The sequence below is a fragment of the Mastigoproctus giganteus genome, chromosome 4, assembly GCF_048544385.1.
Source record: "Mastigoproctus giganteus isolate SK-2022 chromosome 4, ASM4854438v1, whole genome shotgun sequence".
In the NCBI taxonomy this organism is placed as follows: Eukaryota; Metazoa; Arthropoda; class Arachnida; order Uropygi; family Thelyphonidae; genus Mastigoproctus; species Mastigoproctus giganteus.
The window spans coordinates 37,688,232-37,711,928 of NC_143578.1; the positions used below are offsets into that span (position 1 = coordinate 37,688,232).

At 39.0% G+C, this 23,697-nt stretch overlaps 1 protein-coding gene across 1 annotated transcript in view; it reads right to left on the reverse strand.

The window, feature by feature from the left end:
- The window catches only part of LOC150086629 (transforming growth factor-beta-induced protein ig-h3-like), a 214,030-nt gene that overhangs the window by 47,780 nt on the left and 142,553 nt on the right, over positions 1–23,697 (reverse strand). The window contains exon 7 of the mRNA XM_090372208.1: positions 4,965–5,115. Coding sequence (XP_090228334.1) covers positions 4,965–5,115 — 151 coding nt within the window. The remainder of the gene's footprint in view (positions 1–4,964; positions 5,116–23,697) is intronic.

A 23,697-nucleotide genomic window follows, 5' to 3' on the forward strand; every position in this document is an offset into this window, starting at 1 on the left:
TTGGTATGAAAAGCCTCGTCGCTTCCAAGATTACATAAGTAAAGAACTCCTTCCAACAGCAAGTAGTTCTTTACTTATGTAAACTCTAGAAGGAAAGGGATGAATCAGATTCGACCACTTAACATAGATTGTTGTTATTATTTGGTTTTTTAGGAGCATTAGCAACTAAGGCCACATTGCTCGGGGGATATGCGGTGGTCATTCCCTGACCTTTCCGCATCCTCCGTATTTGGTGGGCATGGGCTCGAACCCCGGTCTAATCAAGAAGCGTGTGCTACGCACTGCTGCTCCTGCCCACCTGGCTGCAGAGGCGCCTTTAACATAAATGCGTTGACTATTGATGATCATGCACAGGTAGCTGATAAACTGAATGAGTATTTTGCATCTATGTTCACACATGAGGAGTTATTCAATGAGAGGAGTGCCAGACGTTTATCAAACGCTAACAGGGAACTAAGTAATTTTTTAATAACTGAGAGCAAAGTGGAGGAGAATTTTTTTTTTTTTTTTATGTGAACCCCAAACACGAGAGATATTAGAACCTATAGTACCGTGCTTGGGTTGGAGGTTGAGAAGACGAAAGAAGATATTTGTTGACATTGGACTTGAACTTCTGTAGATTGTAATTTTCAGGAAATATGTATTTCCTGAAATACATATTTCCTCAAAATTATGCAGGAAGGTTGTTACAGAAAACAGCAGTTGAATGAATAAATGAGGAAGATTAAAAGTTGGTTCTGTGAGTTTGAAGTTGGACAGTAAATGGATGTTGGCTGGTGGCGGCACGTGTTCGGACTGTTTTGAAAGAGAGAGCGGGAATTATAGAAGCCAGTTCAGAAGAACAGTGCCTAGGAAAGTATCTGTAGAAGAGGCATGCAGAAAAAACAATACGTCTATGAGACTGCAAATGGAGAGACTTTGTTAAAAATGAATCATTAATTAACCTAACTGCCCTCTTCTGAATGGAATCAAGAAACCTGAGAGAGGTTTTTGGGGCACCACCCCAGATGTGGGAACAATATTCCATGGCAGGGCGGATTTGAGATTTATACAGAGTGAGCAGCTGTTTGGAAGAAAAGTAACGCCGAGAGCGAAAGAGAAAACCAAGTTTTTTAGATGCAGAGGAAGCAATATTTGTAATGTGCGTGTGCCAAGAGAGATTAGAAGTCAGGGTAATGCCCAAAAGAGATACATAATTTTGCCTAGAAATCGGAGTGTCACTAAAGATAAGCATAGGAGCAGAAGAATCCTTTTTGCGAGATATAAGACAAGACCGAGTTTTAGAAGGGTTGAAATCAACTAAGTTGTCTTTGCCCCACTGGAGAATTATCTGAAGATCGGATTTAAGGAATTGGTAGCAGATTTTCAAGAAGTTGAAGCTGATTCAGCAGGACAAGGTTTCTCAAAATGGAAAGTGGAATGCAATGTGCTATCATTGGCAAAACTATGGATAGGATTTCCGGTCAATGGAAGAAGGTCATTAATATACAAGAGGAAAAGAGTGGGGGAAAGAACTGAACCTTGGGGGAAACCGGCATTAGTGGAGAAGTTAGAAGACAGAGAGCCATCTACCATCACCCTCAGTGAGCGATCAGAGAGAAAACTGGATAACCAATTACTAAAAACAGTTGGCAAACCATAAGATGGAAGCTTGTTTAGAAGACATTTATGCCAAACACGATCAAAAGCCTTTGAGATGTCAAGAGCAACTACTTGTGTTTCACCAAACCTTTCCATTGAATTAGTCCATAAATGGGTAACATAAGCCAGAATATCACCAGTGGATCGACCTGATGGAATCCATACTGGCGATCATTGATCTGATGGAAGGTTTCTAGGTAGTTTAAGAGTTTGCGGTTAATTGATTTCTCCATTACTTTAGAAAGACTAGAAGTAATTGCAATGGGACGATAATTGGATGGAAGGGATTAGTCACCCTTTTTAGGAACTGGCTGGATATGAGCAAATTTCCAAGCAGAAGGAAAAACACCTTTGGAATAAGAAAGTGAAAAAAGGCGGCAAAGAATAGGAGTAAGTTCAGGAACACAGGTTTTGAGAACAAGTGGAGAAATACCATCAGGACCTGGAGCTGTAGAAGTTATTCTACAGCTCGGAGGTCCCATTAGAAATTGTAGAAGTTAAACATGTTGAGACTAATGATTAGTCTGGAGACTAGGCACCTGCGAGGTGATCTGATTGAGGTGTGTAAAGCCTTGAATGGTTTGAGCATGCTCAATGCAGATGTGATTCTTCCTCTTGCTCAGAATAATCGCCTGACAAGACATAAATTAAAATTGAGGAAAGACGGTTGTAGGATAGATGTGCAGAAGTTTGCCTTTAGCCAGCAGGTGGTTGATTGGTGGAACAAACTTCCATGTGTCGTTGTAGAAGTTGATAGCTTAAATAGATTCAAGGCAGAACTTGAGAAACATTTGGAGCGAGTGGATGGGTGAAATAAGGGTTTTTCTTTTGGCTATATAAGCTTGCTTTCTTGCATCATGTGCCTTTGCTAATGCTAACATAAGGAAGGCACCTGAGGTGGATGGGATCTATCCAGTTATATTAAAGGAGGCAGCAAAGGAAGTAAGCAAACCCTTAGCCATAATTATGAGAGCTTCCTTGGACTCAGGGGAGGTCCCCATGGACTGGAGGTGTGCAAATGTATCACCAATTCACAAAGAAGGTTCAAAAGGTGACACAAGTAACTACAGCCCTGTTAGTTTAACCTGTGTTCCGGGAAAAATAATGGAATCACTGGTTAAAGCAGCATTGCAGGATCATCTAGACAAGACTGCAGTAATAGTTAAGACACAGCATAGGTTTGTCAAAGGGAGGTCTTGTCTGACCAATCTGATTGGTTACTATGATGTGGTCACAAAGGAACTGAATGCCAAATATAATTTTGATATCATATACTTGGATTTCAGCAAATTTCTTTTGATACTGTTGCACATGGAAAACTGCTGTACAAATTGGAGAGGTATGGCATCAAGGGTAAGCTGCTACAATGGATAAAAGGATGATCAATGGACACTGATCTTCGTGGATAAATGTTATTAGTGGAGTTCCCCAGGGTTCGGTGTTGGGCCCATTATTGTTTTGCATATTTATCAATGATATTGATGAAGGTGTATCAGGTTTAATGTCCAAGTTTGCAGATGATACAAAGTTGGCAGGGTTCTTAATGATAGTAACGACAGTATGCTACTCCAACTGGATCTAGATAAGTTGGGAAAATGGGCTGAGAAGTGGCAACTGGAGTTTAACATTGACAAATGCAAAGTACTGCATATGGGTAGCAATAACCGAAGAGAAATGTACCAACTGGGTGGTACTACACTCAGGGAAGTGGAAAGTGAAAAAGACCTGTGGGTAATTGTGCAGCCACATATGAAGTTCACTGAGCAGTGCAGACAGGCTGCCAGGACAGTTCATGGAGTCTTGTCAATGATATATAGGAATTTTGATAGCAGGGACAGGGAGGTGATAATCCCATTATACAAGGTAATTTTCAGGCCACACCTAGAGTACTGTATACAGGTCTGGAGGCCTCATTTTAGGAAAGATGTAGAGTTGCTAGAACGAGTACAAAGAAGGGCAACAGGATTGGTGAGGGGAACAAAGGGGTGCTCTTACCAAGAAAGGCTTAAGTTCTGCAAATTGCAGCACCTGGAGAGCAGGCACCTGCGAGGTAATCTGATTGAGGTGTATAAGGCCTTGAATGGGTTAAGCAAGCTGAATGCTGATGGGATTCTTCATCTTGCTCAGACTAAGAACCTGAGGGGGGGGGCACAGTTTCAAATTGAGGAAAGATAGTTGTAGAATAGATGTGCGGAAATTTGCCTTTAGCCAGCAGGTAGTTGATTGATTGAACAGGCTTCCATCTTTTGTTGTGGAAGCTAACAGCCTAAATAAATTTAAGGCTGAGCTGGACAGGTATTCAGAACGAATGGAGGGATGAAATTGGAGGGTTTTTTTTTGGCTGATGCTGCGTAAGCTTGCTTTCTTGCATTGTATGCCTCTACTAATGCTAATGCTAATGATTAATTCTTTGAATGCTTCCATTTAGAAATTGCTGTTGGTAACATCATCAGTTGTTCCCACTGTATAGAATTGAAAAACTGTCTGAGACCACTGTAGTGACCTTTACAAAAACAAAAACCCTTCCCTTTACTCTTCCCTTAACTGTACTAACACTGTTTTCAAGTATCTATAACAAATTACCCACTATGAGATTATGACTAATAATTCTCCATTCTGAATAAATCATATCATAATATGTGTGTTTTGCCTTTTAGAATGAGTTGTTTTGTGCATTTATTTTGAGGCAACTAAATATTTTTTCAGTGATTTTGAAATTTCATTTTATTTGTTTTTTCACAGAAAATTCAATAAAATTTTTCCGTAATTACTTAAGCAACTTTAATATGTTTGTGTTTCTCAATTGTGGCTTTCATTTCCAAATTTTTACAAGCAGCTAAAATTCATAGATTAAATTTATGGTCATTAAAAAGCACTTGTTTTATTTCATTTCAATAATTAAACACCGATAATGATGTTTTGTAGTTTTTTAAAACAGTTCACATATGGTGTGAGTGTAGAGATAGCATCTCATTTACAAGGTTGCAAAGGTCAAACAGAACTAAATAATTTGCTTTTTTTAAATGTATCTGAAGGTATCTATAAACAAAATGTAGTAGTAGTAGTATAATGAAGCATATATTATTTTAAATATTCTTATTTAGATTATTATATTTGCTATGTAAACAATTTTAAACCTTGGTCTGTGAGAATACAATGGGGGCAATCTTAATGAACAAATAGATGACATCTTATCAGTCTTGGCTACACATTCCTAAGTTAAATCTTGGTTAATATTAAATGTAAAAGATATAAATAAAATGGAATGTATAATGTGGCATGTAAAATATCAAATTTTCGTAAGAAATAAAGCAAAAACTTACGTCCTTTGAGAATAGTAAATTCTCCATCCCCACCAATGATATCTGCAACTGATCGAGAAGGAAACTGAAGAATCTTATCCACAAGATGAACCACGCCATTTCGAGCATAGTTATTGGATGATATAACTGGTGCACAGTTAGCAGTCAGTACCTGCAGTAGCCAAACCAAATGAGAATGCAGAACATCCAGAATCTTATTTTATTACAGACCTGTAGATGCTTTTTGATTTTCAAAATTTTTGCCTACAAGACAATGCATGAAAAAGTCTGTCGTTTCTTAAGATCATCTATTTAAAGGATGAAAATTATTTTAAGTCAGTACTTATTTAATCACAAACCAACACTTAATAAAAATCAATATATGAGTATGATTTTCTTTTGTGATCCACTACTAGTTCCCTTTTTTTAAGGTTTTTCCTCACTGAATAATCACAGCACTGTTATAAATCCTTTGTCCTTACCTTTACTGATTACAAGAAATTCAATTTACTTTATAAATCTCATAATCGTTACCACCTGTTAAACCTGTTCTGGTGAACAATTCTGAATTAATAAAATAAGCTTGTAAAAAATTACACATATCATAATGCATTTTAAAAACAAGTGGCATAGTGGGTTTGTCATGTGGCACTTGTTTGGAAAGGTTTGTGTTTGAATTCTGTCGCTGACGGAAGAAATATTTTATAGGCCTTTTGGAATAAGACATTTATCTGCTAAGTGAAGGTGTATGGTTTTCCTCTCACTAATTTCAGTTTTTTATTCCACAAGCAGGCACATTGATCTCAAAATGCACTCACAGAAAGCATACACAAAACCAGTGGTAAAACTACCATACCAGGTCTATCACTAAGGAAGAGGGAGGTGGCTCTAACAGTCTGGTGGTTGATTGGTATGGTAGTTAAAGGGTATGGGAGTAAGGCCATTCATGAATATTGCAGGATCCCAAAATTTCTAGTTTTGCCATTGCATAAAACTTATATATCACACTCTAAAACTTGAGAAACTTTTGCAACAAATGCCAAAAGATGCAGTGCCTGTGCACATCTTTATGTCTGTAGATATGGGAACATATGGATACAAAATGACTAGTTTGGGCCCAGTCAGCTTGTATAGACTGGGAATGGTAGATATGGGAACTATTTGTCAAAATTGTTATTTTTTACTGCAAATAAATGAGAAAATATCTGGTTTTGCATGTATCCTGAAAAAGTTTGCTCACAATACATTCCTAGATGCATACAAAACTTGATATTTGTTCATTGTTAAAAACTGCAATACCCTAGCACATGCACCTGTGAAAACAACTCATTCCAAAAAAGAATGCCACCTCTCCTGGCCTCCACAAACTGACCATGCATGCATGACCAAATTGTTCATCTATCTATCTATGTTCGACTTAATACAGCAGATTGCCGCCTTGTCGTTCCCATTTTCTAAAGTCGCCAGATGTGGGCATCTTCAGCTTTCAAGTTTCTCTTTCTCATGGCTGAGTGTGCACCTTCCTTCCATGTTTTTCTAGGATGTCCTTGCCTTCTCTTTCCTTGTAATATCCACTCATATATAATTTTAGGCCATCTCACTTCATTCATGTGCAGCAGATGTCCAAACCATCTCAAACTCCTATTTTCTATTCATTCTATAATATCTTCATCTGCGTGTGCATATGTCTTCTTATTTCATCATTCGTTATCCTCTCTAGCCTAAAAAACCTAGCACTCTGACATAGGTAGTCCATCTCTAGGGCTCTAAGCTTATTTTTGTCACCCTCTTTCAGTGTCCACACCTCAATATGGTGAGACAATGTTGTCTCACCATATAGAGTTTAGGGCACTAAGAATCTACCTACTTTGATGAATTCTTGTGTAAACTTCCTCTTTCCCCAATCCTTCTTTAGTTAATCTACATCCAAGATATTTGAAAAAGTCAACAGGTTTAGATATATAGACTGTGTAACTTTCAATTCATCAGGATGTTCCGCTGTGCTTAGGTATTCTGTCTTTGTAAAATTGATATTGAGGCCCCATTAGTCATATGTAAGGTGCAATTTTCTCAACATGTATTCTAAATCATAAGTTTCTTGTGCAATGATAACCTGATCATCGGCAAAATTTAGACTCCAAAGATATCTCATTAATTGGTACTCCCATTCTATAACAGCTTCTTTTCCATTCTTGTAAAGCACATTCCAAGAAAACATTAAACAATAAAAGTGATAGACTACATCCTTCTCTCAGTCCCTTAGTTGGACAGATTGGGTTAGATAAAGTATTCCCAACTTTAATATATGCCACATTGTTATCACACAATTCCCTAATCAGTTCCACAAGCTCTGGATCAACTGACATATTTTGAAGGGCTTTCCATAATTCCTTTCTTGGAACAGAGTCGTAAGCCTTTTCTAAATTGATGAAGGCAAAGAAGGTATCTTTATTCTTTGCTTTTCTTTTTCCACCAGCTGTTGTAGAACAAACAGATTGTCCACACAAGAGCAATCTTACCTAAATCAACTTTGTTCTTCACTTATCTTATCCTTTACCTCCTCTCATAATTTTAACTGAAACACTTTAAAGTATAGTCTGAACATAGTGCAATTAACACTTAAGCCTCTATAGTTCCCTGGATCCAGCTTATTTCCATTTTTATATATGGATGAAATATAACTTACTTTCCATTCATTTGGAGTTTTCCTTAGCTGTATACATCTGTTAATCAGCTGTGCTATCATATTGAAAAGACTTGGTGGTCCATATTTAATTAGTTCCACTGCTATGTTCCCAGGGCCTGGAGATTTTTTGTTCTTTTTTAATTTTGCACAGTCAAGGACTTGATGTTTCGTAATTTCTATATCCCTATTATCTACTGGTGGAGGGGTAATTATGCTCTGATACTCATATTTTGTTTAGGAGGTTATTACAATGATTTTCCCATGTTGGCATATCTATAAAGTTCTTATTTGATCAAGATTCATTTGTTTTCAGTGCTCTCAAGCTTCGCCAGGCTTTGGATGACTGTGTTCCCCCTAATGAGCAATCAATTTCTTGGCATCTTTTCTCCCATGCTGCATTCTTGGATTCAGCAATTTTCCTTTTAACTGTTCTAGTGCACCTTTTGTATTCTTCTCTATTTTCCTGATTTTTATTCATTAACCATTTGTTATAGGCTCTTTTCTTTTCTTTCACCAAACTCGCTAGCTCCTCATTCCACCAATACTGTTGCTTATATTTGTGATCAATTAGGCCTAGTGCTTCATTAGCAGCCTTGTGTACAGCAGTTTTAATGCTGTTATATAAGATATTGACCTCTTCTATTTCTCCAATGTGAAACAGGTGGTTCTAGAGTCTTTTCTGGTAAAGATATTTAATACTGTCATGAGATAGTAGCTCCAGTTTATAAGCAATATTTTCTTGTACTACCCTATTGTCTTTACTTACTGTATTAGGTCTCACTTGCCCCTTATTCTGGTATTTGAATAATATATCTGCAATCAGCAGGTAATGATCCGACCCACAGTTGGCACCTCTCATTACCCTGAAGTCTTTTGTTGTCCATACCGACTTCTAGTGAGTAATTATAAAGTCTATAAAGTAATTATAAAGTCCAAATTGTTCATTACCTATGTACATATCTGCATTAATATCTTCATAATTGTTCATAATTATATCTTCATAATTGTTCATAATTATATCTTCATAATTGTTCATTACCTATGTTATCTGTACATATTCTGACATACCCTCTTCTCTCATAAATACGGCATATGAAAATATTTATAGATAAAAAGGTAAATAAAAGTAATGCCACACAAATTTTAAAATTTGGGTAGAATTTACTTTTACATTCTTTAACAATAAGTTTACTAGATCTCTATAATGGCTCTTAACCATTTCTAATCAAATTTTGTTCCAACTGATGTCTCTCTTTCCTTAGTCTATTTCAGTTTTATGATTTCAAGTTTCATTTTATTATTCATTTTATAGTATGAGTCAGAGCTATAATGCTCAATATGTTCTACATTGATATCAATATTTGTAAAAGAATAAGAGAAGTTTACCTCAATATGATACGTAGAACACTTCCGTATGACACTCTCCAGAAATTAAAACAAAAACAATTAAAAAATCAAAAATCTTACATTACAGTAAGAAATAATTAAAAATCAAATGAACACAATTAAAAATCAATTTAACACGCAATTAAAGATTAAGTAAAAAATTAAAGGGAATTAAAGGGAAAAAATTAAAATCGTTTTGCAATTTTTTCATTAAATTAATTTTTTTCTTAATTTTTAATTGTGTTAAATTGATTTTTAATTGTGTTCATTTGATTTTTAATTATTACTTACTGTAATATAAGATTTTCAATTTTTTAATTGTTTTTGTTTTAATTTCTGGAGAGTATCATACGGAAGTGTTCTATGTATCATATTGAGGTAAATTTCTCTTATTCTTTTACAAATTATTCATTTTATAAAGTAAATTTTAGGATTAATTATGAAAATGAATTATAAAATTATCCTAATGTGTGTGTGTGTGTAGATTTCAGGTAATATAAGTTCTGTACTTTAAACTTGAGGCCTAGAGTATGGCCTTCTTTAAGATTTAAAGCAATTTAAGTATAAAAAATTTACCCAGTTCTAAAAATGCTAAGCAGTCATTACTAGAAAGCTAATCTGTGAATTAGATTTAATTAAATTTACATTATATCAAGAAAACTGAAGAAAGTTGGTATTCTGCTTTGTCATACCCACAGAACTTTTAAGAAAACATCTCACTTCACACTAGAATGGAGGGCGGAGTGCTGGGGTTTTCAGGGAATGGTGGGGGTCATCATGGAACAAATAAATACAGGAGCTGTGTTAGGGTAACTAAGATTAAGAATAGGTGCATGTATACTTGCATGTACACCAATGCTAGGCATATAGTAAATGAATTTGATGAACTTGAAATGCTGGTCAAGACATCAAAGGCAGATATTGTTGGGATATCAGAGACGTGATGTCACACAGATATAAACAATGCAGAATTGGAATTTGGGGAGTACAATGTGTACAGGAAGGACAGGCAGGATGGGTAGGGAGGAGGGGGTTATGCTGTTAGTTAAGAAACACATAAAAACTAAGGAAGTGCATCTAGTTGACATAGATAGTCAGTGCAATATTGAGTCAGTTTGGTGTGACATAAGCACAACAAATATTAGAGTAGGAGTATGTTATAGGCCTAATGACTCTGATGAGTACAATGAACAACTGTACAGAGAAATAGAGTGGGCCAGTAAATCAGATTGTCTAATAATAGGGGATTTTAATTTCCCAGATATTGACTGGAATTTGTGAGTTGGTCACTCGCACACCAGCAAGACTTTTGTGGATTTACTGGATATGATTGTTTTCTGCAGCAACGTGTTAGAGAGGCAACCAGAGAGAGTAATACTCTTGATCTGGTTATCAGCAGTGATTATTCATGCATTAAGAATTTGCAGATAAAGGAACTGCTAAGTGGCAGTGATGACAGTGTGCTGATGTGGGATTTACTTAAAGACGTAGCTACCATCAGGGGTAAAGGGAAGGGTATTTGCTTTTGTAGAGGTGACTACAGTGGTGTCAGACAGTTTTTAAATTCTGTACAGTGGGACCAACTGATAATGATCTTCTTCTTCTAGTTCTCTGTCCTCAGGCAGGTTCAGGGCTTCACTGATGCCATACTTCTCTATCTTGTGCTTTCCTTTTAAGTCCTGAATAATTTCCTCTTCCATTCCAATACATCATTCCAATTCTCCTTCTGCCAATAGCTCTCTTCCCACACAAATCACTTTCCTCAACATGGTTTCTCTTCTCAATACTGTCCTATAAAGTTTTTTTGTCTTCTTCTTAGGTCTTTTAATAACGTTCTCTCTTCACCTACATTCCTCAACACTTCCTTATTACTCACCCTGTTCACCCATTTCACCCTTTCCATTCTTCTCCACACCCACATCTCGAAAGCCATCTAATCTCCTATCTTACCAGTGTCCATGAATCTGAGCCATATAGTACAAGAGTCCATATTAATGTTTTCACCATTTACTTTCTTAATTCCTTCTTGAAATTTCTTCTCAATAGTTCTTTTCTGTTATTAAATACCTCTTTGCTCATTGCAATTTTGGTTTTTATTTCCTCAAGGCTTTTTCCATTTTCTGCCATTATGCTTTCCAAGTATCTGTACTTGTACACCTGTTCCAATATTATTCCATCTAATGTTACATTGATTCTGTTTCCTGGCCACATTGAAATTAACATTATCTTGGTTTTCTTGCAGTTAATCTTCATATTGTACTCCTTTACTTTGTTATTCAAGATATCCAAACTCTGTAATTCTTCCTCATTATTAGCAATCAGTACCTGGTCATCTGCAAATCTTACTGTCTTTATCTTCTCCCCTCCTACTTTTACACCATATAAATTCTGCATATAAATTAAACCAATGTTTAATTTATATGCAGAATTAATTTATATAATCAGAAGTCAACATTTATATTCTGCATATAAATTAAACCAATGTTTAATTTATATGCAGAATATAAATGTTGACTTCTGATTCCCTCTGATACCAATGTCTACTTTTTCTGATTCCTCTCCATAAATCCGAACCACAGCTGTCTGTCTCATGTCAAGTTCCCAAATTAGTTTAAGATCTATTTTTTCTAGGCCTATCTTTCCTAGGACTTCCATCAGCTTAACACAATTCACTTTGTCAAAAGTGAATGCCAGACCTTTTCTTATTTCCATGCTTCTTTCTGCTAGTGTTCTTAATATTCCTATTGCCTCTCTGGCCCCACAGACTTCTCTGAACCCAAACTGATATTCTTCTATGAATTCACAATCCCTCATTTTTGCTTTAATTCATTCTGAGAGGATTTTTAGTAATATTTTTGAGGATGGGGAATTAAACTGATTGTCCTATAGTCAGTACAATTAAATCAGTACAAAAAAAAAAACTGATTATGTTACCAACAGCAAATTCTAAATGGGAAGCATTCAAGGAAGTAATCATAGATGCTACTAGGCTTTTCATACTGATTAAGAAATATTGTTCAAGGTTTAGGCCTAAATGGATGTCAGATGAACTATGAGACTCGTGGCAGAGAAGAAAAATGCATGGGATGCATATAAATTATCAGGCAACACAGAAGCCTATGGTAGATATAAGCTAGTCTGTAATCAAGTCACAAGGGAGGTTAGGCAAGCAAAAACAGATTACGAGAAATCTCTGGCAAAGGATGCTAAGAAAAACAGCAAGAACTTCTTTAGTTATATAAACTATAGAAGGAAGGGGATGAATCAGATTGATCCACTTGATATCGATGGTTCGAATGTTGATGATCCTGCTCAGATAGCTGATAATCTGAATGAGTATTCTGCATCTACATTCACACATTAGGAGTTATTAATGGAGGAGAATGTCAGAAGTTTATCAAATTGTAACAGGGTAATTAATGATTTTCCAATAACTGAGAGCAAAGTGGAGGAGAAATTGTTGAAGTTAAACATAAGAAAGGCATCCGGGGTGGATGGGATTTATCCAGTTATATTAAAGGAAGTGGCAAAGGTAGTAAACAAACCCTCAGCCATAATTATGAAAGCATGCTTGGACTCAGGGGTAGTCCCCATGGACTGGAGATAGAGGCGCCTCCGTAGCCAGGTGGGAAGGAGCAGCAGTGCGTAGCACACGCTTCTTGATTAAATCGGGGTTCGAGCCCGTCACCACCAAATACGGAAGATGTGGAAATGTCAGGGAATGACCACTGCATATCGCGGAGCAATATGGCCTTAGTTGCTAATGCTCCTAAAAAACCAAATAACAACAACAACTGGAGATAGCATTAGAAAAGGCATATGATGCAAGAAAGCAAGATTATACATCATCAGCCAAAAAAAAAAAAAAAAAAAAAACCCTTCTCGTTTCACCCATTCATTCTCACCAAATGTTTGTCTAGTTCTGCTTTGAATTTATTTAAGCTGTGAACTTCTACAATGACAGGTGGAATCTGTCATTGTAGAAGTTGTTCTGTTCCAGCAATCAACCACCCGCTGGCTAAAGTTAAACTTCCGCATATCTATTCTACAACTGTCAACATTTATATGCAGAATATAAATGTTGACTTCTGATTCCCTCTGATACCAATGTCTACTTTTTCTGATTCCTCTGTTTTTCCTCAATTTGAATTTACATCCCCTCAGGTGATTAAACTGGGCAAGAGGAAGAATGCATGCTCAAACCATTCAAGGCCTTATACACTTCAATCCAATCACATTGCAGATGCCTAGTCTCCAGACACTTTAATTTGCAAAATTTAAGCCTTTCTTTCTAAGAGAAACTCTTTGTTCCATTCACAAATCTTGTTGCCCTTCTCTGTACTCGTTCCATCAGCTCTACATCCTTTCTAAAATGAGGCCTCCAGACCTGTATACAGTATTCAAGGTGTGGCCTGATCATTGCCTTATACAAGAGGATAATCAACTCCTTATCCCTGCTAGAAAAATTCCTGTATATAAATAACAAGACACCATGACCGTCTGCACTGTTCTGCATTCTTGCAATCTGCACTGTTCAGAAAACTTCATATCTGACTGCACAATTACCCCCCAGGTCCTTTTCATTCTCTACCACCTTCAGTGTAGTACCACACAGTTGATATGCTACTTTGGGGTTACTGATATCCATATGTGGTACTTTACATTTGTCAATGTTAAACTTCAGTTGCCACCACTCAGCCCATTTGCTCAACTTTTCTTAGAAAGTTGCATTATTTATGATAAATTAATAAATAAATGATGCAAGAAAGCAAGCTTATATAGCATCAGTCAAACAAAAAAATAAAAACCACACACTTTACCCATCCATACCCTCCAAGAATTTGTCTGGTTAGCATTAGCAAAGGCATATGATGCAAGAAAGCAAGCTTATGTAGCATCAGACGAACAAAAAACCCTATTTCACCATCCACTCGCTCCAAATGTTTGTCAAGTTCTGCCTTGAATCTATTTAAGCTATCAACTTCTACAATGACAGATGGAAGTTTGTTCCAGCAATCAACCACACACTGGCTAAAGGCATATTTCCACACATCTATTCTACAACTGTCTTTCCTCAATTTGAATCTATGCCCTCTCGGGCGATTATTCTGAGCAAGAGGAAGAATCCCATTGGCATTGAGCATGCTCAAACCATTCAAGGCTTTATACACCTCAATCAGATCACCTCGCAGGTGCCTAGTCTCCAGACACTGTAATTTGCAAAACTTAAGCCTTTCTTCGTAAGAGCAACCCTTTGTTCCATTCACTAATCATGTTGCCCTTCTCTGTACTCGTTCCAACAGCTCTACATCCTTCTTAAAATTAGGCCTCCAGACCTCTATACAGAACTCAAGGAGTGGCCTGACCATTGCCTTATACAAGCGGATACTCACCAACTTATCCCTGCTAGAAAAATTCCTGTATATCATTGACACCATGAGCTACTCTTGCAGACCATCGGCACTGCTCAGAAAACTTCATATCTGCCTGCACAATTATCCCTAGGTCCTTTTCCATTCTCTAACACTGTCAGTGTAGTACCACAGAATTGATACGTTAGTCTGGGGTTACTGCTTCCCATATGTAGTACTTTACATTTGTCAATGTTAAACTTCATTTGCCACCTCTCAGCACATCTGCTCAACTTTTCTAGATCCTGTTGCAGCAGCGTACTGTCATTGGTGTCATTAACAACCCTGCTGACCTTCGTATCTTCTGCAAACTTGGACATTAAGCCTAATATACTATCATCAATATCATTTATAAATACAGAAAACAACAATGGACCCAACACTGAACCCTGAGAGACTCCTCTAATAACATTAGTCCACGAAGAGCAGTGTCCATTGATTTCCACTCTCTTCTAGATTCTGTTGCAGTAGCGTACTGTCATTAGGGTCATTAACAACAATGCCAACCTTCATATCATCTGCAAATTGAGACATTAAGCCTGATATACCTTCATCTATATCATTAATAAATATAGAAAACAACAATGAACCCAACACTGAACCCTGTGGGAACTCCACTAATAACATTACACCACAAAGAGCAGTGACCATTGATTACCACTCTCTGTCTTCTCCCACTCAACCATCCCTTTATCCATAGCAGAAATTTGCCTCCAAAGCCACACTGCACTGCTCCAATTTGTGCAGCAGTCTTCTTCGTGCAACAGTATCAAAAGCCTTCCAAAGATACAAGTATATGATAACAAAATTATTCTTTGCATCCAGTTCCTTTGTGACCACATAATAGGCAAGACTTCCCCTTGACAAACCCATGCTGTGTCTGAACTATAACTGAAGTCTTGTCTACATGATCCAGCAGTGCTTCTTTAACCAGCGCCTCCATTATTTTCCCTGGAACAGAAGTTAAACTAAGAGGTCTGTAATTATTTCTATCATCCTTTGATCCTCCTTTATGAGTTGGGGTCACATTCGCATTTTTCCAGTCCGTGGGTAACTAGTCCAAGAAAGATCTCATAATTATGGCTAAGGGTTTGCTTACTTCCTTTGTGGTCTCCTTTAATATAATGGGATAGATCTCATCCACCCCAGGTGTCTTCCTTATGATTATCTTCAACAATTTCACCTCCACTTTGCTCTGATTTATTACAAAATCATTTAGCTCACTGCCAGAGGTTAATACATCTCTAGCATTCCCCTCCCTGAATAACTCCTCATGTGTAAATATAGATGCAAAATACTCATTCCATTTGTTAGCTACCTGAGCAAAATCATCAATAGTTGAGTCATCGATATCAAGTGGACCAATCTCATTCATCCCCTTTCTTCCAGAGTTTAAATAAGTAAAGAACTCTTTGCTGTTTCTCTTTTCATCCTTTACCAAAGATTTCTTGTAATCTGCCTTTACCTGCCTAACCTCCTTTGTGAGTTGATTACAGTTCAGCTTATATGTACCACAGACTTCTGTTTCACCTGTTAATTTATATGTACCCGATGTATTTTTCTTCTCTGCCACATGTCTCATTAATTCACCTGACATCCATTTAGGCCTAAACCTTGAACAATATTTCTTATCTGGTGTGAAAAGCCTAGTAGCTTTGAAGATTAATTCTTTGAATGCTTCCCATTTAGAATTTGCTGTTGGTAACATCATCAGTTGGTCCCACTATATAGTATTTAAAAGCTGGAGTTCCTCAGGGTTCAGTGTTGGATCCAATGTTTTTTTCTGTATTTATAAATGATATTGATGATGGTATATCAAGCTTAATGTCCAAGTTTGCAGATGATACAAAGGTTGGCAGGGTTATTAATGACAGTACACTGCTGCAACAGGATCTAGAAAAGTTGAGCAGATGGGCTGAGAGGTGGCAAATGAAGTTTAACATTGACAAATGTAAAATGACAAAAATTGACAAAAAATGATTACTGCTTCCAATACTACATATTGGAAGGAGTAATCCCAGAGTAACGTATCAATTCTGTGGTACTACACTGACAGTGGTAGAGAATGGAAAAGGACCTGGGGTAATTGTGCAGGCAGATATGAAGTTTTCTGAGCAGTGCAAATGGTCTGCAAGAGTAGCTCATGGTGTCTTGTCAATGATGTACAGGAATTTTTTAGCAGGAATAAGGAGGTGATTATCCACTTGTATAAGGCAATAGTCAGGAAACACCTTGAGTTCTGTATACAGGTCTGGAGGCCTCATTTTAAGAAGGATGTAGAGCTGTTGGAACGAGTACAGAGAAGGGCAACAAGATTAGTGAATGGAACAAAAGGTTGCTCTTACGAAGAAAGGCTTAAGTTTTGCAAATTACAGTGTCTGGAGACTAGGCACCTGTGAGTCATCTGACTGAGGTGTATAAAGCCTTGAATGGTTTGAGCATGCTCAATGCTGATGGGATTCTTCCACTTGCTTAAAATAATTGCCTGAGAGGGCATAAATTCAAATTGAAGAAAGACGGTTGTAGGATAGTTCTGCCTTAAATAGATTCAAGGCCGAACTTGACAAATATTTGGAGCGAGTAGATGGGTGAAATAAGGGTTTTTTTTTTTTTTTTTGGCTGATGCTATATAAGCTTGCTTTCTTGCATCATGTGCCTTTGCTAATGTTAATACTGTCTCACACCACTGTAGTTAGCTTTACAAAAGCAAAAACCCTTCCCTTTAGGCATGAGTTACCTCTATGAGTAAATCCCACATCAGTACACTGCCACTTAGTGGTTCCTTTATCTCGCAGATTCTTAATGCATGAAGAATCACTACTGATAGCCAGATCAAGAGTATTACTTCCTCTAGTTGCCCTCCGAACTTGCCACTTAAAAAAAAAAAATCATCCAATAAATCCAAAAAAGCCTTGCTAGTGTGTGAGTGACTAATCCACAAGTTCCAGTCAATATCTGGGAAATTAAAATCCCCCATTATAAGACAATCTGATTTACTGGCCCACTCTATTTCTCTGTACAGTTGTTCATTATACTCGAGAGTCATTAGGCCTATAACACACTCCTATTCTAAATTTTGCTTTCCCAGTGCTTATGTCACACCAAACTGACTCGACACTGCACTGACCATCTATATCAACTAGATGCACTTCCTTAGATTTTATTTGTTTCTTAACTAACAGCATAACCCTTCCTCCCTACCCATCCTGCCTGTCCTTCCTGTACACATTGTACTCCTCAAATTCCAATTCTGCATTGCTTATATCTGTGTGACACCACGTCTCAGATATCCCATCCACATCTGCCTTTGATGTTTTGAATAGCATGGCCGTCATTCAGTGTAGCCACGTGTTCTGGAGCTCCTGAATGTTGAGTTATTTTAATGTGTTTAAAGTGTTTTCTTCCACTGAAAAAGTGTACCAGCTAAAAGAACTTCGCAAGAGGATTACGTGGGTAAAAAAATTTTGTTATTATGAGGGTTATCTTGTCTGCACTCTCTCGTCATTTACCAAATCCCTTTAGGCTTAGCAGTCTGCTAACGCTTTGCTGTAGCCACACGCGCATTGTTGACAGTTAGGCCTAGTGGATATTGCTGTGTATACGATACGTATATAAATTTTTGAATTGATAATCTGTCCAGTAATAATGGCTTGCATCTTCCTCAGGTAATGTTTTATTTTATATGATTTCTTGGCTGATTTTATCAATACGATACAATACTTCCAACTCCCCGGGGATTTTCTGTATTTGCCGTTCAGTTTTTCACTGTCTTCAAGGACGCTGCTAATCCTTTAAATCGTAATTACCTTTGGTTTCTGCAGCCATGAGCGAACCTACTACTTGCACAGGGTGTGGTTATCAAGTTGACTATGTCCTCGTGTGCACTTCGTGCAAAGCCGTTCGCCTCTGTGGGCCATGTAGCCCATACGCTAATCTGAAAAGACTCGCAAAGAAAATTAAAAATTCTTGGAAATGTCAACTTTGCAAACAAGCAGAAAATGACTCGAGGAATATCGATGACACTTCACCTAACTTACAAACCGATCCGGAGTGCGTATCCCTTCGGGATTTTATTCAGCTACGTGATTCTGTAAACGAAATTCAGACCGCAATCTCTCAACTTTCTGCTGAGTTTACACAGTTAAAGGACTCAGGGCAACAGAGAACCGACATCACAGGTGCGAAACCTGACGAACTTCTAGAACTGAGGATACCTGAACCCGGTGTGTCATATTCTGGAACCAAGGATGCAGTTGTTGAGAGTACCGAGCGGCTGATCTCCAGATTTAATCAGCTTGAAAATAAATTATTAAACTTCAGGACACCCTCATCAGAAGCAATAGCGAAAATAGATCATGGAAATGAAATCTCAAAAGCACAACTGGCAGAGCTACAAGACGACATCACAGTGCTACACAAAGAAAACAAGGAGATGAAATTTATACTCCTTGATATCTATAATAAGATCGAACTGAGTAAGCTAGCAGATCCGAGCAAACTCACTAACCTTCTGAACTCAGACGAACTTCGTAGATTATATAAAAATTATCCAAAGGCCATTACAGTATCAGTCTGCCACGAATGTAGCAAAAAATCAATCCCCAGTCCTCCATCAGAAGCTCCAGGTAGGAACGAATCTGAAAAACGGCTAAACATAGGATTTCGTCGAGCGCCATCTCCTCACTCCAGCCAGCTTCTAAAAACAGATGGGAAAGGACAAAAACCATCTACAAAAGCGCATCATTCACGTGCGCTCAAGAAGAACCTGAAAAGGGCAACTGATATTAATCACCACTCAACAAATGAGAGGTTTCCACAATTACAGAAGCAGGCTCCACCTACGGTCAATGGCACCGCATGCATAAACTCTCTTACTTGCAATAACGAATTCTCTACCTCTATGCCAATGAGGCAAAAGTCATCATTTCCACCTTCATACCCAACTCTTGGCAATGCCTGTCCTGTCATACCTCATTCGCAATTCTCATATTCACAAGGCCTGGGATTAAGTGTCGGAGCGAATTCAATATTCGAACCAGCAGATTCCTCCACATTACAATTTCCACTCCCAGTTCACCCCACTGCATATCCATCCTATCCTATGCAACCAGAGGAAAGTACAAGTAGGAACCTCAGAGTGAGCCAACGAACAAGTACGGCTTCACGTGAATGGCTTCGAATTGGCACATCGACCAACTCCAAACTGCAGCCTTCCCACACACCTCCCAGACGGCAGAAGTCCAGATCCTCTAGCGGACTTTTCGTATCTCGCTTAGCCCCAACTACCACAGCAAATCATGTTGCTGAAGTTCTACGTGATCAACTAAACCTTCGACTAAAGGTGCAGCAACTTCACACCAGGAACCCCCGCTGCGCATCGTTCAGGGTTGAATGCGCACAGGACCTGTTCAATTTAATTGGAACCGAATCTATCTGGCCTATTGGCACCATTATTCGACCCTACTATAATAGGAGAACCAGTCACCTTCCCCAACCTCCACTTCTGCACCAAAACCAAGTCTGCAACATCACTACCCACAGCTGACTGGACTTGTTCCTGGACAACTTCCAAAGATCTCAACAGTCCTCCTTTCGTACCACTGCTCTGCCAAACCCCACAGTTAAGGCACCACTCCGCCATGATAAGAGTATCCTGAGTCCCCTAGGTGATGGACCCCATAAAATACCAGTCCATATTTCGTCAGGACGTCGAGCCGTTCGCTTTCGAACACGCCAACTCAGAACACCTCCAATCAGGACGGAAGTTCGTCGAACACCTGTCATCAGGGTCTACTTCCAAAATATCAGGTCCATTAGGAACAAACTAGACTCAGCAGAACAGATCTTTCTCTCCCAGGTCGCTGATGTGGTCTGCCTCGCAGAAACGTGGCTTCAACCTAATCAAGATACACTCTTCTGCTCAGCTATTGCTGGTTACAACATGCTGTCTGCATCCAGGGAGCAATCTAGAGGCGGTGGAGTAGCCATACTGTACAACTCCTCCCTATTCTCATATGAGAATTCGACCTCAACTACAACTGAAGATTTCGAAGCGATTATAGTCTCGCTACGCTTCCACTCCAGCCACATTGATATCGCATCTGTGTATATTCCCCCAGGGCCTACAATTGAAATTATTGAAGATTTGGGGAATTGGCTCTTAAACCATCTTCGTCCGTCTGCACAACGCCTTGTTTGTGGTGATTTTAACCTGCCTCCAAACCGACATCACCTCTTTATCAGGCTCTGCGAGTTCTTCAAATCCATCAACATGATACGGGTCAATGAGAACCCCACCAGGGGATTGAACCTACTGGATCTCGCTTTTGCTTCAACACCATGCACAGCTGAGGATGATCCCATCGCATTCTTCCTGTCTGATCACCAGCCCATAGTGTTGACATGGTCATTGCAGGTGCCAAACTTCAACATCCCTGACAACAAAATAGTCAAATACGTTTCAGCACCTAAATACCTTAATCCTCAACTCTGTGTAGAAGCAGCATCTTGCATTCCTTGGGATGTCCTCATTGACTGCGACCTCAGCCTTGCAGTGACACTCCTGTCTGACTGGATTAAATCCGTCACCGACTATGCTGCCACCAAACGAGTAACAGTAACTCCCCGTTCCAGATCGTGGTGGACTGCTGATCTTAACAACAGCTTCAAAATGAAACAAGTCCTACATAAGAAATGGAAGCATACAAATGACAGTAAAGACAGAATCGCCTTTTCCCGTGCCAGGGCCCACTTTAATCGAAAGAAAGCTGACGCAATCCAAGTGAACCTTAACCGCACTTTGAGGAAAGGAAAGCCATTCTATGCTGCCCCACATGGTGGATTCAATCACATGCTTGATCCTCAAGAATGGCTCAAATACATCGCCAGATTTTCAAATACAACCACAGTCCCATCTACAGTTGTCCAGCCTGACTATGAAAACCCTTCAGATGTCCTAGGGACTATCCAGATCACGGAACAGGAGCTCATACGTGCCATCAATTCCCTTCCCACAACAGCCACTGTTGGGGAGGATGGAATTCCACAATTTATGATCAAATGCTTAAGCACATTCATCATAGGCCCTCTTCTCTCGATCTACAACAGATGCCTCGCTGAGCATTATTTTCCGCCCCAGTGGAATAAATACAGAGTGTACCCCATCCCCAAAAACCAATTTGCCTCAAACGTCAGCCAGTTCAGACCCATATCAGTTGCCTCTTGTCTGTTAAAAACTCTTGAAAAGGCTTTGCTACCCACAATCACTCAACAAATCCTCCAGACGAAACCACCTGAAATCCATTATGCTATCGCAGGAAAATCATCAATCACTAACTTGGCAGCCACCACAGAATGCATTCTCTCAGCATTCGAACAAAGAGCTGAGCTAGCAACCACATACCTCGACATAAGCGCAGCCTTTGATGCCGTGTCGATTCCGGCCTTGCTCCTCCTACTTAAGGAGAATTTTCACATTCAAGGTGATATGCTGTGCTTTTTGGAATCACTTCTCAGTCACAGAATACTTATTCTCCATCGGCAGCAACATACCCTATCCTGCGACATTACTGCTGGAGTACCGCAGGGGGTGTCCTGTCTGGTGTCCTGTTCACAGCCATCATCGTGCCCATTATTGCCTCAACGAATGGTCTCCTATGCTATGCCGATGACTTCAAACTGCTGACTCCAATTAACCCTGGCGACGACCCCGCCCAGCTTAGCAACAGGATCAATTCCCAACTTAAGGATCTAGAATTGTACCTGGCAAACTTCAATCTAAAAATCAACCCTCTGAAGTCTGCTCAGGTTATATTCTCCCTTAAATCCATGTCGACAGTACTCAACGTTTCACTCGCAGGGGTACGAATACCAAACGTACCCTCGCACACAGACCTTGGCGTTCTGTTCGACCAAAAGATGTCCTTTGTCCACCAGATCGACAAACTCAGTACCAGATTTTCTCGTCTACGGTGGATCTCAAAGCAGCAGCTGCTACACGTCCGACATCCTGCCACTGTTAAAAGGTTCATCACCTCCACCGTCTACCCTGCCATTCTCTATGGTGCAGTAATATGGGCCTCTGCTGCACATACAAACCTTAAGCAGGTGTACACTGCTGAATACTGGCTACTGAAATGGGCGAATAACAAGCTTCGGCTACCTCCCGCTACCACAACTACCATGATGGCACAAGCACTCGACATCCCGAGGTTGAAGTTCCTGATCGTTGAAAAGAGGCTGGTCTTCACAGCCAAACTCATTTCAGGCCAAATATCATCTCCAAATATTTGGAATGCTTGCTCTTGGAGGATTCCACAGCCAAGCCTAAGGTCGGTACCAGCACTTGTGGCTCACCACAACAGGCTTGTACTCACCGAAAGATTTCTGCCCAAGCAGATGCTCGCTGCCCTCAACCGTGTGGACGCCGACATCGACACCATAATAAGTAAAAAGAAGGACAGACACAAGGTTATCAAAGCTCTTGAAACCTGAATCACTGCCAACTTGTATTTGTTTTTCTTTATTTGTGTTCAGCTCCTTGTTTTTATGATGTATTTGTATTTCTTTTTGCATTTGTAATCTGTATTTTGTAGCCTTTTGTATGTGTTCGCTATATTTTGTAGCCATTTGAATTTGTACTTATGTTATCTATATGTGAACCCCTGGCGCTCGTTGCCGTGATGGGATATTGTGCTGTAAATCTACTTCACAATAAAGATTTATTTATTTATTTATTTATTTCAAGTTCATCAAATTCATTTACTATGCTACTAGCATTAGTGTACATGCACCTGTTCCTATTCTTAGCTACCCTAACACAGCCCATGTAATTACTTGTTCCGTGATGACACTCAGCCGTCTCTAAAATCCCCTGCACCTTGTTTTCCAGGCTGCTGCTCATTCCAGTAGAAGCAGTGCAAGAATCACTTTCACCTCTGCTAGCGGCTACTGTTAATCTATTAGTCCGTGTATCCCCCAAGCTAGCAGTTTTCTGACCCGCCTAACTCTGCCTCAATAGCATCAGCAAATATTCTTGCACCTTTTACTATTTAAGTGTATCCCATCCTTGTAGAAGCAGTCTCTCCTGTTAACAAGCACAGACTAGGCTGAGAAAAATTCTACCTCATGAGCCTTGCACAATCTCTACAGGGCCAAATTGATTGACAAGGCTCTCATCACATACTCCCTCTTATTGTGTCCGCTCAGAATTTCAGACAATTTCAAATTCAACCCTAACTCAGTTTTTTTTCAACATTGACCTGTACTTGTT